Raw genomic sequence first — 19,166 nt, forward strand, 5'->3', positions numbered from 1 at the left:
AATAAAAAGTTAGTCATTCACTGTTTACAGTCATAATTGTTTTTAAAATTGAAATGTACAGCTGCCTGCCATGCAAAGTGACAGAACAAAAGGTCACAGACTTAAGCTCGCTAAATAGAGAATCCACCAACCAATTACGGTGGTCCCTCCTATTTGACCCTAGAAGTAGGTTACATTAAAACCACAACATGGAGTTATGTTTCTGGAGAAATGTCTCTGGAGAAATGTTGCCACTCTCAAACTAATAGAAGCAGCTATGGATTCAAGGAATGACAGTTTACACAGGTATTCTGAAGCAATACATTGTTTGTTTACAAAGATTTAAATGACAACAAAAACATAAATGGGGAACGGAGTAATCTACCATCATAGTTTGGGTTGTGCTAGGGTATGAAAAACATGTATATATTTCAAGCAAGGGTACTGATGTATTGATGACTGTTAAACATCAGGAAATATACACATTTTATGACTTTAAATTAAATGTATAGGTAAGTCTTTGACTTAATATATTGAACCTCAGTACAACATGTTTATTTTTATCAGTTTGAATAAGTCAAGAGATTATTTTAAAATAGTTGAAAAGTGAATTATATCTTCATATTTAGTCTCAGTAACTACTCTGAAATAGAGTAGTATAACAATGAAATAGCCTACAGTGCAACAACTCACTATGGTATTGACAGATGTTGTATTTTCGGGTCACAGTAACCTGTGCTGGCACAGATATATACAAAGGCTGCACTAATGTAGGTGGAGCACAACATGCTCTGATAGAAGGAGAGTGTACAGAGTCTGCAGGAGGGAGTGATTGTATTCTTAAGGGAGGATGTGCTACATAGACAAGGACAACCAATAAATGGTCCGTCATAATAAACAAAACAAGCTAATTAAGAGCTACAATTTAGCCCAGACCAACATTTAGCAAAAAGCATTAAGAAGAGGAAAATGTCACTCAAGATCAAATGGAAAATCAAGATCTGCCCCTCAGAAATGTTTCAATACAACATACATGGTGAAAGGAAAACATATATCTATGGAACTTTTGTTTCTAAAGGAGCCTAACAGCCATAGCCTCTAAGGAGTAGGTGGTTTTATCTCAAAGACCTGCTCTTTTTATGTTAAGTACACAGCTGCTATCCACTGGCAAGCTAAACAATGACCAGCTATAAAAGATACAGGGAAGGCACCTATGTGTAGGTAACAGCACAGACAGAACTGAAAATAAGCTTTGGACCAGCAGTAGCATAGCAAACACAAAAATATATGTTCCATTTGTTTTAACTTATACATTGGGATTTGGGACAAAAGACATTTAAAAAGACGGAGTATCCTGATCCTGCTACTACCTCAATGCATAGTTATTGAATTGGTCCGTATCAGTGGATGTCATCGAGGCCTCTATTTGACAGGTCTGTGAGAATGACCTACAAAGAAAGCCTGAAATTATAACATCAGCGCAACAGTTCCAGGGGGATTTTCTCCCATAACAACTGTGCCTCTAAAAGGTTTTCTGGGTGAATATTTTTGCACTTTAATTTTGTTTCAACGTCCTCTTTATGATATACCAACCTCTACAGGATGTCAGTTATCATTTCGGCCTCCCATTGACTTCCCGTTTTTCTCCTTCATGCTGTGTCAACATCCCCGCTGGCAGCCATGCGATGTAACCGGAGTGTATCATAAACTGATGTCAGGGTAGGGTTTTCTCTACGCGACTCCAATTCTGGTATATCTGTTCTGTGCGACTCCAATTCCGGGATCTCTGTTCGCTCCTCCTAGGCAGGGAGAAGGAGGTAGGTAGGGGAGGGAAGGACAGAGAGGGACAGGGGAAGAAGGGGCAGAGAGAGGGGAGATAAAAGAGGTTAGGAAAGTAACAAAAATAAAAAAGGATCTTATGCTTTATTAGAAACGTTGTGCCAGAGGAAGGAAACGCTCTCTTGTCTACTCTCATTGTTCTGCAGTAGGGAACTCAACAGTCAACACAACACATCTAGAACCTTTCCTAAAGCTAGTGGGAGGAACCACGAAGCCTGACTTTAAAAGTCCACAGACTATAAAGGCATTACTAATTAAATCAAATCAAATGTTATTTGTCACATGCACTGAATACAGCAGGTGTAGACCTTACAGTGAAATACTTACTTACAAGCCCTTAACCAATAATGCCGTTTTAAGAAAAATAAGCGTTAAGTAAAATGTTTAAAAAAGTAACAAATAAATAAAGAGCAGCAGTAAAATAACAATAGTGAGACTATATACAGTTGAAGTCACAAGTTTACATACACTTAGGTTGGAGTCATTAAAACTCGTTTTTCAACCACTCCACAAATTTCTTGTTAACAAACTCTAGTTTTGACAAGTCGGTTAGGACATCTACTTTGTGCATGACACAAGTAATTTTTCCAACAATTGACAGACAGATTATTTCACTGTATCACAATTCCAGTGGGTCAGAAGTTTACATACACTAAGTTGACTGTGCCTTTAAACAGCTTGGAATATTCCAGAAAATTATGTCATGGCATTAGAAGCTTCTGATAGGCTAACTGACATAATTTGAGTCAATTGGAGGTGTACCTATGGATGTATTTCAAGGCCGACCTTCAAACTCAGTGCTTCTTTGCTTGACATCATGGGAAAATGAAAAGAAATCAGCCAAGACCTCAGAAAAAAAAGTCTGGTTCATCCCTGGGAGCAATTTCCAAACGCCTGAAGGTACCACGTTCATCTGTACAAGCAAACGTCATACCGCTCAGTAAGGAGATGCGTTATGTCTCGAAGAGATGAATGTACTTTGGTGCGAAAAGTGTAAATCAATCCCAGAACAACAGCAAAGGACCTTGTGAAGATGCTGGAGGACACAGATACAAAAGTATCTATATCCACAGTAAAACGAGTCCTATATCGAAATAACCTGAAAGGCCGCTCAGCAAGGAAGAAGCCACTGCTCCAAAACCGCCATAAAAAAGTCAGACTACGGTTTGCAACTGCACATGGGGACAAAGATCGTACTTTTTTGGAGAAATGTCCTCTGGTCTGATGAAACAAAAATAGAACAGTTTGGCCATAATGACCATCATTATGTTTGGAGGAAAAAGGGGGAGGCTTGCAAGCCAAAGAACATCATCCCAACTGTGGAGCACGGGGGTGGCAGCAACACGTTGTGGAGGTGCTTTGCTGCAGGAAGGACTGGTGCACTTCACAAAATGGCATCATGAGGAAGGAAAATGTTGTGGATATATTGAAGCAACATCTCAAGACCTCAGTCAGGAAGTCAAAGCTTGGTCGCAAATGGGTCTTCCAAATGGACAATGACCCCAAGCATACTTCCAAAGTTGTGGCAAAATGGCAACAAAGTCAAGGTATTGGAGTGGCCATCACAAAGCCCTGAACTCAATCCTATAGAACATTTGTGGGCAGAACTGAAAAAGCATGTGCAAGCAAGGAGGCTGACAAACCTGACTCAGTTATACCAGCTCTGTCAGGAGGAATGGGCCAAAATTCACCCAACTTATTGTGGGAGGTTTGTGGAAGCCTCCCGAAACGTTTGACCCAAGTTAAACAATTTGAAGGCAATACTACCAAATACTAATTGAGTGTATATAAACTTCTGACCCACTGGGAATGTGATCAAAGAAATAAAACCTGAAATAAATAATTCTCTATGCTATTATTCTGATATTTCACATTCTTAAAATGAAGTGGTGATCCTAACTGACCTAAAACAGGGATTTTTTTACTAGGATTAATTGTCAGGAATTCAGAAAAACTGAATTTAAATGTACTTGGCCAAGGTGTATGTAAACTTACGACTTCAACTGTACAGTACAGGGGGTCCTGGTACAGAGTCAATGTGCGGGGGCACCGGTTAGTCGAGGTATTATGTACATGTAGGTAGAGGTAAAGTGACTATGCATAGATAATAAACAGAGAGTAGCAGCAGCGAAAAAGAGGTGGGTGGGGGGGCAATGAAAATAGACTGGGTAGCCATTTGATTAGATGTTCAGGAGTCTCATGGCTTGGGGATAGAAGCTGTTAAGAAGTCTTTTGGACCTAGAACTGGCACTCCGGTGTGTGCTGTGTTGCTTCTCATTGTGCAACCCAACCATATCATATGGGCAAAACTGTTTGCAATGACATTAGGCCGGGTATCAAACTCAGGTGGTCTGTGAAACTCAAGACCACATTAACCCACTGGCACAGAGCTAAAGCCTACAGTTGTAGCCATCAGGGCTGCTAAAGCTGCTGTATTGTCTATCAGCCTGTAACATTTTTACTAACCTGATTATCTGTTCGTTTTTTAGGAGTTATCGTTGCATACTCAATGTCAACTTGCACTTTTTTGGATGAATCTAAGAAGACAAATTAAGGAAAGTTAATATAGGCCTAAGGTGAGGTGTGAATAACTGACAGAGACATACAGACGCTCACCCCACAGAACAGGTGCTGTAAACACTCAGGACTCATTTGTTACTATGAGTACAGGTCTCTGTGGTTGCAGTCATGTTGATGTCAGATAAGCCAAGCTATTCAAGTAATCATTATCAGAGAGAGAGAGAGCGTTTGTGTGTGTGTGTGTGTGTGTGTGTGTGTGTGTGTGCCTTCTGCCTTTTCAACATTTAGAGAACTTGTCTGGGATAATGACACTGTCTGACCAAGCAGAGGAAGTGTGGAAGATATGACACTTTATTTGACCGGCATCCTGTGTTCAAGCAAACATTTCCCACCTTTTCCAAAACACTACTCTTGATTGTAAAAAAAAAACGAACAAAAAAAGGCTAAGCTTGTTTTAACTTTGGGGAGTGACCTCACACCTCTAAAAGATAAATACCTGCCTTGTGAGTGTACATTTCCCCTCTTCTTTAGATAGATTGCAAGTCCAACCAGCCCTGAGGCAACCAAAACGCAGATTACAGCAATAATAAGCAAACCCAGAGTCATCCCATCACTGTCTGAAATAAAACACAAGGTAATTATTTTTTGCAACGTATGTTTTGAATGAGCTCAACTACACTTCACTTTCACTTGGTAAATGCTATTTTCTGGATGGATTTAATTAAAAATGTGTCTTACCTGCATCATTAGCATGACCATCTTCACTGCAACATTTTGGGACATGAACTGTCTCATTGCTGACAGGGTTGGCAGCCACACAGCTGTAGGTGGAGTTGTAGTCCTTTCCCTCTACCTCCAAACGGAGAGATAGATCGGTGGTGAGGTTAGGACTGCTGGTCTGGTTTAGTATTTCCTCTCCTCTGTACAAGGTCAAGGTCACCTCTTTTTCGTTGTCCACAGAACACCCCACACTACAGGAGCTGCTGTCACACTCCGTCACCTGAGGTTTGGAAACAACATCTGGAAGAAAAAATATGAATAAATTGAAATTGCAACCTATATTAAATGTGTTTGTAATACACAACACACACACACACACACACACTTACTGTACACAGTGAGCTCAAATCCTGTAGGTTTTTTTCCTTCATCTGTTATCTCCAGAGTATAATTCCCAGCATCGTCTTTCTGAAGGTCCGACAGAGTGAAGTATCTTGTAACATTGTTCAAGCGGAGGCGGTTTTCAAATCTCTTCTCAAGGGTGATTTTGCCTTCTTTACCAGGGTACACATTTGCAATACTGCCAAGTTCTCCATAAAGTAAATTGCCAGACTTGATCACCCTCTCTTGAAAAGTGAAAGACTGTCCTACGATGCCTTTCACCTGCTGAGTCTCACACTGGACTGTTTGCTGAGAAGCACAGAGTACTGTGGAAAGAGACAGACTCAAAATCAACACAATGACTGCAGTCGCACACTAAATCTCACAATACAAGGATACGTGTTTAACATGTCAGTAACTGCATCCACATGATATTGTGATCTGATGTCAGACGGCACTGAAGATGACAATGACATTCAATCATTAGTTCATTTTTTATGCACGTCTATAATGTAGTCGTCTGGAATGACACTACTGACTTTAGTATCACAGTCCTTCTTAGTTATTTACAGGCCTAATGTGATGGTTGGGGGCAGGAAATAATTGTTAGGACTAGTAGTTGAATATTTTGTCAGAAATTAAGTTCACATGGAAATGCATTCTCTGAGTGAGGGAAGTTCTTCCCCAATTGACTGTTGTTTTCCCCCCCAAATAAAAGTCAAGGATATCAGTGAAAAAGCACATGACTTTACAGAGATATTTCATTACCACCGAACATAATTAAATAGCCTAGATCGTATCCTCTGAATTTCAGGGTCAGAGGAACATTTCAGCATTAGAGGACTTTTGTAGGCATTAGACTATGTGTTATTTGTTGAAACAAGGTGTTGTGTTGAGAACACAGAAAAATAGATCAGGGGCATGATGGTTGTCCTACTAGCAGTAGGAAAGAGGCAGGAATTCTGTACAAATGGACACTGCAAAAATATTCTGATTATAAGCAGCTGTAGCCTATAGAAAGTGTCTGCTAAATGACTCAGATGTAATTATCTACACAGATGTAAAGTATATCAATAATCAGAGGTGGAAAAAGTATCCAATTGTCATACTTGAATAAAAGTAAAGATACCTAAATAATAAATTGTCACCCAGTAAAATACTACTTGAGTAAAAGTGTAAAAGTATTTGGTTTTAAATCTACTTAAGTATCAAAAGTATATGTAATTGTCACGTTCTGACCATAGTTCTTGTGTGTTTTGTTTGTTTTAGTGTTGGTCAGGACGTGAGCTGGGTGGGCATTCTATGTTGTGTGTCTAGTTTGTCTGTTTCTATGTTTGGCCTAATATGGTTCTCAATCAGAGGCAGGTGTTTTGTGTTGTCTCTGATTGGGAATCATATATAGGTGGCTTGTTTTGTGTTGGGGTTTGTGGGTGGTTGTTTCCTGTCTTTGTGTTTTCTCTGCACCAGATAGGGCTGTATCGGTTTGCCACATTTGTTATTTTGTATTCGTTGTAAGTGTTCACTGTTTATCGTTTTATTAAACATGTTGAGCACTGGCTACGCTGTGTGTTGGTCCGATCCCTGTTACACCCTCTCTTCTCTTGAAGAGGAGGAAGGCTGCCGTTACAGAACCACCCACCAATCTCGGACCAAGCAGCGTAGCAACGGGCAGCAGCGGCAGCAGCAGCAGCAGCAGCGGTACCAGGAGGAATGGACTTGGGAAGAGGTGTTGGACGGAAAGGGTTGCTACACATGGGAGGAGATCCTGGCTGGTAAGGATCGCCTTCCATGGGAACAGGTGGAGGCAGCTAGGAGAGCGGAAGCAGCAGCGATGGGGAACCGGTGTTATGAGGGAACACGGCTGGCCAGGAAGCCCGAGAAGAAACCCCAAAAATGTATTGGGGGGGCTAAAGGGGAGTGTGGCGAAGTCAGGTAGGAGACCTGCGCCAACTTCCCGGGCTTGCCGTGGAGAGCGAGGGTACGGGCAGACACCGTGTTGTGCGGAAAGGCGCACAGTGTCTCCTGTACGTGTGTATAGCCCGGTGCGGTACATCCCAGCTCCACGTATCGGCCGGGCTAGAGTGGGCATCGAGCCAGGTGCCATGAAGCCGGCTCAACATATCTGGTCTCCAGTACGTCTCCTCGGGCCGGTGTACATGGCACCAGCCTTACGCATGGTGTCCCCGGTTCGCCAGCACAGCCCAGTGCTTGCTATTCCACCTCGCCGCACTGGCCTGGCTACGGGGAGCATTAAACCAGGTAAGGTTGGGCAGGCTCGGTGCTTAAGAGCTCCTGTACGCCTTCACGGTCCGGTATATCCGGCGCCACCTCTTCGCCCCAGCCCAGTAACACCAGTGCCTACACCACACACCAGGCTTCCTGTGCGTCTCCAGAACTCTGTTCCTCCTCCACGCACTCGCCCTGTGGTGCGTGTCTCCAGCCCGGTACCACCAGTTCCGGCACCACGCACCAAGCTTACTGTGCGTATCCAGAGCCCTGTACGCACTGTTCCTTCTCCCCGCACTCACCCTGAGGTGCGTGCCCTCAGCCCGGTACCACCAGTTCCGGCAACACGCACCAGGCCTACTGTGCGCCTCAGCAGGTCTGAGCTGCCTGCCTGCCCAGCGCCGTCTGAGCTGCCTGCCTGCCCAGCGTCGTCTGAGCTGCCTGCCTGCCCAGCGCCGTCTGAGCTGCCTGCCTGCCCAGCGCCATCTGAGCTGCCTGCCTGCCCAGCGCCATCTGAGCCATCCGTCTGCCCAGCGCCATCTGAGCCGCCCGTCTGTCCAGAGCCGTCAGAGCCCCCCGTCTGTCCCGAGCCGTCAGAGCCGTCCGTCAGTCAGGAGCCGCTAGAGCCGTCCATCAGTCAGGAGCCGCCAGAGCCGCCAGCCAGTCAGGAGCCACCAGAGCCGCCAGCCAGTCAGGAGCCGCCAGAGCCGCCAGCCAGTCAGGAGCCGCCAGAGCCGCCAGCCAGTCAGGAGCCGCCAGAGCCGCCAGCCAGTCAGGAGCAGCCAGAGCCGCCAGCCAGTCAGGAGCCGCCAGCCAGTCAGGAGCCGCCAGCCAGTCAGGAGCCGCCAGCCAGTCAGGAGCCGCCAGCCAGTCAGGAGCCGCCAGAGCCGCCAGCCAGTCAGGAGCCGCCAGAGCCGCCAGCCAGTCAGGAGCCACCAGAGCCGCCAGCCAGTCAGGAGCCGCCAGAGCCGCCAGCCAGTCAGGAGCCGCCAGAGCCGCCAGCCAGTCAGGAGCCGCCAGAGCCGCCAGCCAGTCAGGAGCTGCCAGAGTTGCCTGCCAGTCATGAGCCGCCTTCCAGTCATGAGCCGCCCTCAAGTCATGAGCCGCCCTCCAGTCATGAGCCGCCCTCCAGTCATGAGCCGCCACTCAGTCCGGAGCCGCCACTCAGTCCGGAGCCGCCACTCAGTCCGGAGCCGCCACTCAGTCCGGAGCTGCAACTCAGTCCGGAGCTGCCTCTCTGTCCTGAGCTACCTCTCTGTCCTGAGCTACCTCTCTGTCCTAAGATACCTCTCTGTCCTAAGCTACTTCTCGGTTCGGAGCTGTCTCCTCAGTCTGATGGGGCCCTTTGTGAGGGTTCCTAGGCCAGCGAGGGTCGCCACTCAAAGGACGCTAAGGAGGGGGACAAAGACAATGGTGGAGTGGTGTCCTCGTCTAGCGCCGGAGCCGCCACCGCAGACAGATGCCCACCCAGACCCTCCCCTAGAGTTTTAGGGGGTGCGTTCGGAGTCCGCACCTCAGGAGGGGGGTACTGTCACGTTCTGACCATAGTTCTTGTGTGTTTTGCTTGTTTTAGTGTTGGTCAGGACGTGAGCTGGGTGGGCATTCTATGTTGTGTGTCTAGTTTGTCTGTTTCTATGTTTGGCCTAATATGGTTCTCAATCAGAGACAGGTGTTTTGTGTTCTCTCTGATTGGGAATCATATATAGGTGGCTTGTTTTGTGTTGGGGTTTGTGGGTGGTTGTTTCCTGTCTTTGTGTTTTCTCTGCACCAGATAGGGCTGTATCGGGTTGCCACATTTGTTATTTTGTATTCGTTGTAAGTGTTCACTGTTTATCGTTTTATTAAACATGTTGAGCACTGGCTACGCTGCGTGTTGGTCCGATCCCTGTTACACCCTCTCTTCTCGTGAAGAGGAGGAAGGCTGCCGTTACAGTAATAGCTAAATTATACTTAAGTATCAAAAGTAAAATTATTAATAATTTCAAATTCCTTATTTTAAACAAACCTGATTTTTTTTTACCAGGGGCACACTCCAACACTTACACATAATTTACAAACTAAGCATTTGTGTTCAGTGAGTTCGCCAGATCAGAGGCAGTAAGAATGACCAGGCATGTTCTCTTGATAAGTGCCTGCATTTTACTTTTTTTTGTCCTGATAAGCATTCAAAATGTAATGAGTACTTTTGGGTGTCAGGAAAAATGTATGGAGTAAAACGTATATTATTTTCTTTAGGAATGTAGTGGAGGAAAAGTAAAAGTAGTCAAAAATATAAATAAAGATTAAAAAAAGTAAAGTACAGATACTCCCAAAAACTACTTAAGTAGTACTTTAAAATATTTTTAATTAAGTACTTTACACCACTGTCAATAATACATTTCTTTTTCCCAAATAAAAAAGTGCTAATTGCAAAGGATTTGAAGGTTTTTGGCACAGCCACAGGAAAGAGTATGGGGGTGAGGGTACTGCTATTTTTTTCATTGACTGAGGGTGGATGTTTTTTCCCTCGCACTACAGACAGCTATATAGGTCCGCTTATACAGGACTATTAAAAGCCCAGTGCACTACTTTTTTGAAAAAAATACATATCTTTTTTCCCCTTCTGATTTTTCAAGGGCCGTACTTCACACGGCTATGGTTTTAGGCCTTGACTAAGGTAGAACAAATGTTTGAGGTCACATCCTCTGAGGAGACATAGGCTTAATGTATGCGGCAGGTAGGCTCAATTAGGCATTAGGTTACCCAGGTCATTAGCTTAATAATCTGGTTATTGGCTCATAGGCCCAACAGTATATTATTGGGATTGTACAAGAGCAACTTTTCAGTATTAGTTCTACAAGTGAATAGAAGAGAACTCATGCACACCCTACGAACGTAATGTATTTGTCCTCCAATAGCAAACTGTATACATTGTCTATCTGAATATGTGACTGTGTCTCTGCTTGTGAACACAGAGTCGTTTCCTTTCCCATCAGTCTGTTACATCGTGTGGTCCGCCTTTCTGTCACGTTAGCTGTTTGACCACACTGTGAAGCAGCCCCACACAGTCCCATCTCACACGCAGGCCTATGTGGGGAAATAAGTTTCCACTGCAATGAATACTTTTCACTGCAGCGAACAGAATAGTTCTCAGTAATGTCTACCCGTGACTCTTATAATTCTTACAGTTGTCGGATCAATGTAGACCTGATAGGGGTCTTTGGATTTCTAAAAGTGAAAGTGAAATTGCTCTGGGAAAGGAAGGCTATTTTGCATGGGTGGGTAGGCCTAGGAATGTAACTACAGACTTTCCACATTGTTTTCACATTCTCTAAGCAAATGAACTATGCAAATTGGTGATGTGACGATCATTGTGGTGATAGCCTCCCTAGTAGTGCATGTTCTTCAGCACAAGGAAGCTAGCCTCCAGCGTACATACTCCAGACACTTGATATTAAGTATGCATACGGTATAAGCCTAATATCTTTCTGAGTTAATGTCTCACCCACACATACTCACATACCAACGTCTTGTTCATTTAGGATAAACATACTTCTCAGCATCGCTATATGGATTGTAACAAAGGACAACACGCAGACAGCGACTTGATATGAGAAAAGCAGCTAAAAAAAAATGTGTGCAACAGTTGAGGGGCTATTTCTGCAGCTGGCTACTGTAACAGTAAAACTGACGATTAACAACAAAGCATTGGCTTTGCCGTCAACTTGTAATTCATTTGAATTGTGAAACTGCAGTTACAGTATTTGCTGTATAATGGTTATTTTGAATGCAGCAATTGCAGTATAACTGCAGAATAACCAGAGTTAGGACATAACCACTACACCAGGGGTGGGCAACCACGGTCCTGGAGTGAAGCAGGCAATTGATGTTTTTCATTTAACCAACCTGGAAGGACAGGTGTGTTGAATTTAGGCAATAACTGAACTGATCAATTAGCTCAGTTGGTCAGGTGTGGTGCCTAGATGGAACAAAATCCTGTAGTACCTGTGGCACTCCAGGAACAGGGTTGTCTACCCCTGTACTACACAATTACTGAATTGTACAGTATAATATAACATTAACCCTGCAGTTACAAAAGTGACTGTAACTATGTTATTTTGGACGCAGCTATTGCAGTAGCCATATAATAAAACAGCATGTGCAACTGCAATGATTTTTGTAGGGAAATATATTTCTCAATGGAAAATGACAGATCATTTCAAAACATCAGTTATGAGTTATTGTTTCAAGTTCCAAGAGCAGCTGGTAAAAGGATGAGCTCCTAATATCTAGTATTAGATATTATATTTCAAATGATTTCGAGGAAGAGTACATTTGAGAAAAACAAGTGAGTGAAAGATAAAGAAGGACTAGGAATATAACATCAGAAGACAACTTTTATCCTGATAGCTTGTTAGCTATCCAGTTGAGTAAACAGTTGCTAAGAGTTTCTAGCTACTGGCTACCTGCTGTTAGCTAAAAAACCTAGCTAGCTAACAAATAACAAAAAGGACAATCAAAAGGACAAAGGACAGGACAAAGGACAGGGAAACTAGTACCTAAACTTACACAAGCAAGAGAAAACAATTCAGACAGAAAACAATCGAGGTAGGCTTTGTTTACATTCAAAAACATCTAGCTACTGGATGACGCACGTCCGTCACCCAGCTGGCTTAGTATGGAACGTGAGGAGTGTCACCCCTTCTCTATCGGTGCTGTGATTTTGTCGCCTGTCAATCTGGAGAGGTCACTTTATCGTAACAATCCTATTATACATAGCACAGTCCGAATCTGGAAGCAAATTAAAACCCACTTCGAGCTTAGACCAATGTCATTCATGCTCCCTGTTGCCAGGAACCCCTCCTTTGCCCCCTCTAACCTTGATAACACCTTTGAGCAATGGGGAGAGTTGGGGATAAGCACCATAGGGGATTTATATATAGAAGGGACCTTTGCTTCCTTTGAGTTGCTGAGGGAAACTTATAATCTTCCCAGAAGTAACTTCTTCAGATACCTACAAATCAGAGACTATGTTAGAAAACACCTCCCAACATTCGGGAACGCTAAGCCTTCCATGTTTGACGGATGCCTAAAAACATCCCCCACCTCAGACAAACTGATATCTCGTTTATATGATGCTTTTCAATCTGTTAGCACACCTTCTACAGATGCCATTAAGGCAAAATGGGAGGAAGAACTAGGGACTGACATCTCAGTGTCAGACTGGGAAGATAGCTTGGAGTACATCCACACCTGCTCCATTAACTCCAGACACCGTCTCATACAATTCAAGGTATTACACAGATTACACTATTCCAAAACCAAACTGCATAGGATATTTCCTGATACATCCCCTATGTGTGATAAATGTCAGGCTGCACAGGGTACACTACTCCACTGCTTTGCCCTATGCTCTAGCTTGTATGGATACTGGAGTGGAATTTTTAGGATCCTCTCGGAAGTTTTGGAGACTTCAATTGATCCAGACCCGCTTCTGATAATCCTGGGAGTGTCGGATTCCCTAAACGGATTAACCAACCCCCAAAAACAACTCATCTCTTACAGTCTCATTTCGGCAAAAAAATTAATCTTGTTGTTTTGGAAAAAGAGGGAAGCGCCCACTACCAAATTATGGCTCAGCGAATTGGCAAACACTGTACACTTAGAAAGAATTAGATATATTCTGAACAATAAATTATCAACATTTGATCAAATCTGGCAGCCTTTCCTCTACTACTTAGACCATGTGGCGCTGTGAATTTGTACTTTTTAACGCACTCTCAATTGTAATATTTTAATCCACCTTTGGTCAGCGTGTGCTGGCACCGCCACCCGAGCAGTGGGGAGGGCAATAAGGGGTAGGGATAAAGGGGGGGAAGAAGGGGGGGAGGGATAAAGGGGGGGAGGGGTAAGGGGGGACACCTACCCTCTTTCTTTATACCTGTCCATGTTCTGTATGTCTTGTTTTGTAATATTTGTTTTGTACCCGGAACCCTGGGTCTTTTTGTTTCTGTCTGCTATTTTATGTATAGATAAGAACTGTATACCTGGCTTTTATACCGATACACCATTCTTGTATGTGTTCAATAAAAAATATTTGAACGAAAAACATCTAGCTACAACTAGCCAACTGCAAACCAGCTGTAACACATACTGTATCCAGCTGTAATAAACTAAGACGGATACATTTACAAGCCCCAAACTCAGCAACCTTGCAATCCAAAATGCAAAAGGTATTGCCAGTGAAGCAAATGTTTTAAAAGAGCACACAGAGACCATAAGAGCAGACTTTATGCAACAAAAAATACAAAGAAATCAAGGTGGATCTTTTCAAATTCTTGGTATGCAGCCCTGCGCAAGGCAAACAAACGTCTTAAAATGTGTGGAAGCAAGACCATGAAACAATTGTACGTGGACACAACCCCAAAATGTAATATTTATATAATAACAGAACAGTAATGATCCAAGGCTCTGAGGCCTTATAGGCAGAAACTCAAACAGGATGTACCAGTGACGAGAACCATTCAATGCTGGTCCGACCAATTGGAAGCCACGCTTCAAGATTGTTTTGATCGCGCGGACTGGAATATGTTCCGGTCAGCCTCAGAGAACAACATCGACCTATACCCTGACTCGGTGAGTGTGTTTATAAAGAAGTGCATTGGAGATGTCGTACCCACTGTGACTATTAAAACCTACCCTAACCAGAAACCATGGATGGATGGCGGCATTTTCTCATAAGCTTCCGGGTTAGAGTCCCGCTCCAGGTCCACAGACGCAATCGCCATCACACTGCACACTGCCCTATCCCATCTGGACAAAATAAATACCTATGTAAGAATGCTGTTCATTGCCAACAGCTCAGCATTCAACACCATAGTACCCTCCAAGCTCATCATCAAGCTGGAGGCCCTGGATCTCAACTCCGCCCTGTGCAATTGGGTCCTTGGCTTTCTGACGGGCCACTAAAAAGTGGTGAAGGTAGAAAACAACATCTCCACTTCGCTGACCCTCAACACTGGGGTCCCACAAGGGTGAGTGCTCAGCCCCCTCCTGTACTCCATGTTCACCCATGACTGCGTGGTCATGCACTCCTCCAACTCAATCATCAAGTTTGCAGATGGCAGAACAGTAGTGGGCTTGATTACCAACAACAACGAGACAGCCTACAGGGAGGAGGTGAGGGCACTCAACCTCTCACTCAAAGTCAACAAAACAAAGGAGATGCTAGTTATAGCCATATGTTAGCTAGCTGGCTAACATTGAACCTAGTTGGTTAGCTTTAGCTACCTGCAGATTCAAACTTCATGGATGGTGGCTAGCTATACCAATCCGTTTGTACTGAAGCTATGGGTTGGTGTTATGGTTCATTGTTTGGCTAGCTGGCTATTTCATGAACATGTCAAGACAATAATGACCCATCCACAGCTAGATGTGGCTGGGGGGTGGTTATATCATTAATTTTCCCATCAATTTAGACAAGTGTCTGGGTAAGCATCATCTAATATTTATTAAATATTTTTATCTGGACACTTTCAAAGTCAGATTAAGATATAGACCAAGGAGTATATGAAGTATATTTTTATGTGGAGTATTTCCTTATTGTAGGCTACTACTTTCACCAGTTTTAGTCTTGAAATCATTGGTTGGGTTAGGCTAAGGCTTAAGAGTGTGTGAACGATGCTGAATAGGTGTAGACAAAGAAGAACTCTCCAGTAGGTGTACCAAAACATTCAATGGCCATTTGCATGTAATAAACAGTTACATGACCTACAGCATGGTCAAGCAAGTTAATGTTTCCGACATTTTCGGACTACTAAACAACTATTGATTTTGAACCACAGAGTTAGCACAAGTCGCAAAGAAAACAGGCGCTGCCTCCACTATTTCATCACCATTTCAACTTCAGCATTCCAAAATCATCTAATCACCTATGCTTAGTCTAAAACAGTGAAAACTAAAATATACAAAAAAACATTTAGTCCAATCCATGTAAGCTAAATATAATGGGGTTGTCCATGGTACTGATTGCTGTGTGTGTGCGTGCTTGCATGCAAGTAGAAAAAACATGTTGACTCACCCTACTTGTAGAGAAACGCCAATGACGTCCTCCTCTTTCATGTTGGAAATGGTCATATAGTAGGCTACACACTTTAAGTTTATGTTGTTCGAGGCTGCCTGGCTAAAATGCTTGCTAGCTAGCCTAACATCCTTTCATTGGCAATGATGTGCCAGGCCAGCTAGTTAACGTTAGCCTAATAGTGTGTAAAAATTGTCTGTCCTAGGTTGCAACACTCACTTCCGAGTTCCAAACTACCTCTGGAAGCAACGTCAGCACAAGAACTGTTCGTCGGGAGCTTCATGAAATGGGTTTCCATGGCCGAGCAGCCACACACACAAGCCGAAGATCACCATGCGCAATGCGAAGTGTCAGCTGGATTAAAGTAAAGCTCACCGCCATTGGACTCTTGAGCATTGGAAATCATGCTTCACCATCTGGCAGTCTGATAGATGAATCTGGGTTTGGCGGATGCCAGGAGAACGCTACCTGCTCAAATTAATAAGTCCAACTGTAAAGTTTGATGGAGGAGGAATAATGGTCTTGGGCTGTTTTTCATGGTTCGATCTAGACCCCTTAGTTTCAGTGAAGGGAAATCTTACACTACACAATACAATGACTTTCTAGGCGATTATGTGCTTCCAACTTTGTGGCACAGTTTCGGACGGACCTTTCTTGTTTCAGCATGACAATGCCACCATGCACAAAGTGGGGTTCATACAGAAATGGTTTGTCGAGATCGGTATGGAAGAACTTGCACAGAGCCTGCACAGAGCCCTGACCACAACCCCATCAAACACCTTTGGGATGAATTGGAACACCAATTGCGAGCCAGGCCTAATTGAAAAACATCAGTGCCCAACCTCACTAATGCTCTTGTAACTGAATGGAGGTAAGTCCCCGCAGCAATGTTCCAAAATCTAGTGGAAAGCCTTCCCAGTAGAGGTGAGGCTGTTATAGCAGCAAAGGTGGGACCAACTCCATATGAATGCCCATGATCTTGGAATGAGTTGTTCGACGAGCAGGTGACCACCAGTGGTGGAAAAAGTACCCAAGATACCTTAACGGAAAATGTCTCAAGTAAAAGTGAAAGTCACCCAGTAAAATACTACTTGAGTAAAAGTCCAAAAGTATTTGATTTTAAATATACTTAAGTATCAAAAGTTAATGTAATTTCTAAAATATACTAAAGTATCAAAAGTAAAAGTAAAAGTATAAATAATTTCAAACTCCTTATAATTTATCTGGCAAACCATGCGGAACATTATTATTATTATTTTTTCATTTACGGATACTCAGGGGCACACTCCAACACTCAGACATAATTTACAAATGAAGCATTTGTGTTTATTGAGTCTGCCAAATCAGAGGCAGTAGGGATGAATCCGTGAATTGGACCATTTTCCTGTCCTGTTAAGCATTCAAAATGTAACGAGTACTTTTGGGTGTTAAGGAAAATGTATGGAGTAAAAAGTACAATATTTTCTTTAGGAATGTAGTGGAGTAAAAGTAAAAGTTGTCAAAAATATAAATAGTAAAGTAAAGTACAGATACCCCAAAAAACTACTTAAATAGTACTGTAAAGTATTTTTAATTAAGTACTTTACACCACTGCTGACCACATACTTTTGGTCAATTAGAGTAGCTCTTATTGCTCTTGAACGTCTTCATTCTCAGTTTTAAGACATTCAAGCGAGACACTTACACCCTAAAAAAACACCGCTTTTTTGTCTCACGCTATGAACAGAGGAACATCACATTTGTGGTGGGCTGACCAGTGACCAGACCATGACCTTTGTAAAAAAGTACAATGCCTGTTCCAACTACCTGCCTCTCGCTCTTCCATCCATCTATGTGACAGACAGCCACTGACCACATAATCACAGGAAACCACAAACATTTCCTGTTTAATGTCCCCCTCGAAAGTAGCTTAAATGCCACTGAGTTTTAATGTTTAATTTTACCTAATGACTTTTAGATATTGATATCCATTAAAGAATTTCTTCATTTTGGGGATGAAGCCATGTCCATAAAAGTGCATGTTTTATTGTCACATCCATAGTCATTAGTCTTTTCAAACATCAATGGGCAGGCACTGTGAACCTAAACACAGTGAACATGTGACTTCTGTCATTTGGCCAAAATTCGAATAGAACACAAATGAGTTTCAAATGACAAGCTACAGTCTCAGTCTCAGAGAACTATAAAAGGTTATCAGCCTGTTGTTTCCAAAATATTATTAATCTCTCATCTAAATTAGTTTATGAATCAATAAAGTATTGGCATACTCTGTAGTTGGTGTATAGATCACAAACTTTTATATCCTACAACTCTTTCTTTCCATTAAAGAGCTCTGTTTTTAGAAACTAGTCTCTGTCTGTATCTATCCCGTACTGTAAATATTTGTCTAATGCTTGGACAGGATACAGGAGGACGTCTCTCCGGAAAGGGAGGAATATTATTTTGGAATGAGTCTTAGTGATAGGCTACACACAGTGTAAATGTTGCACTGTTTAAATGATTTAGCATTTTTGAATTTGACCAATGTTACTAATTAAAACATTGAACATTTAAAAATAAAAACATTAGGCTACTTATCTATCATCTCCCACATACAATTTTAGTTAGTGCAGCAAATCAGTAAAAACAAAAGAAACATACCATTAATGACAAAATATAGCAGCATGGACGTCAGTCTGGCAAGCCTTCTCCATCTCAACAAATGGTTCATTCCTCTAAAGCTCCAGCTGTTCAGTTGTGTGCACTGTGAAGAACCGGAAAGATGTGATCTTGTCCTGGTACAGAGGAGAGAATACACTCAACCAGACCAGCAGCCCTCTGTGGTGTATTCATTAAGACGATTCTGTTGCAAAATGTTTCTTAAACAGAAGGAAACAGAAAGGGGAGGGACCTACCTGAATTTATCCAATAGAAACTGCTGTTTTAGTTGCAACCGTTTGGGCAAATGTTTACACCCCTCGTCTCATCACCAGTCTTTCTCTCCCTCTCGGGGTAGAGAGATACGATTACAACTCCATCTACAGTGGTGTATCTGATTACCCTGTCAGTAATCACATCATCACCGTCAACATCACAACACCCTGAGGAGATGGAGGCTTAGAAGAAGAAGCATGTGTGAGAAATTGGATAATCCATGACTGCCATCATGTCTGAGCTCATTACATTATAATACCCATCCCTCTTGAGATATAGAGAGCGGTTAGTAGACTTGTTATGAACCAGAGTGTAGGTTGTTAATTATAAAACTCTTAAGGATCCACCCCCTTTTTTCAATTTTCACCTAAAATGACATACCCAAATCTAACTGCCTGTATGTCAGGCATATTCTTGGTACCATTTGAAAGGAAACACTTTGACATTTTTGGAAATGTGAAAGGAATGTAGGAGAATATAACACAATATATCTGTTAAAAGATAATACAAAGAAAAAACAACCGTTCTT

At 42.8% G+C, this 19,166-nt stretch overlaps 2 protein-coding genes across 3 annotated transcripts in view; both read right to left on the reverse strand.

The window, feature by feature from the left end:
• Positions 1 to 4,323, reverse strand: part of LOC120052789 (NLR family CARD domain-containing protein 3-like) — a 99,605-nt gene extending 95,282 nt beyond the window's left edge. The window contains exon 1 of the mRNA XM_038999912.1: positions 4,285 to 4,323. The gene's annotated coding sequence lies outside the window, so the exon portion shown is untranslated. The remainder of the gene's footprint in view (positions 1 to 4,284) is intronic.
• Positions 1,532 to 18,540, reverse strand: LOC120052791 (SLAM family member 5-like). Of its 2 annotated transcripts, XM_038999915.1 has the most exons (5): positions 18,365 to 18,540; positions 5,448 to 5,765; positions 5,077 to 5,358; positions 4,835 to 4,955; positions 1,532 to 1,778 (listed from the first exon to the last, which is right to left on the reverse strand). In XM_038999915.1, exons 1-5 carry the CDS (start codon positions 18,432 to 18,434, stop codon positions 1,694 to 1,696), a joined length of 876 nt encoding a protein of 291 aa, XP_038855843.1. In that variant the 5' UTR covers positions 18,435 to 18,540; the 3' UTR covers positions 1,532 to 1,693. The 2 variants fall into 2 exon arrangements, with proteins under 2 accessions (XP_038855843.1, XP_038855845.1); XM_038999917.1 differs by lacking the exon at positions 4,835 to 4,955.
• Positions 18,541 to 19,166: the final 626 nt, after the last annotated feature.

Source organism: Salvelinus namaycush, chromosome 8 (assembly GCF_016432855.1).
Source record: "Salvelinus namaycush isolate Seneca chromosome 8, SaNama_1.0, whole genome shotgun sequence".
NCBI lineage: Eukaryota > Metazoa > Chordata > Actinopteri > Salmoniformes > Salmonidae > Salvelinus > Salvelinus namaycush.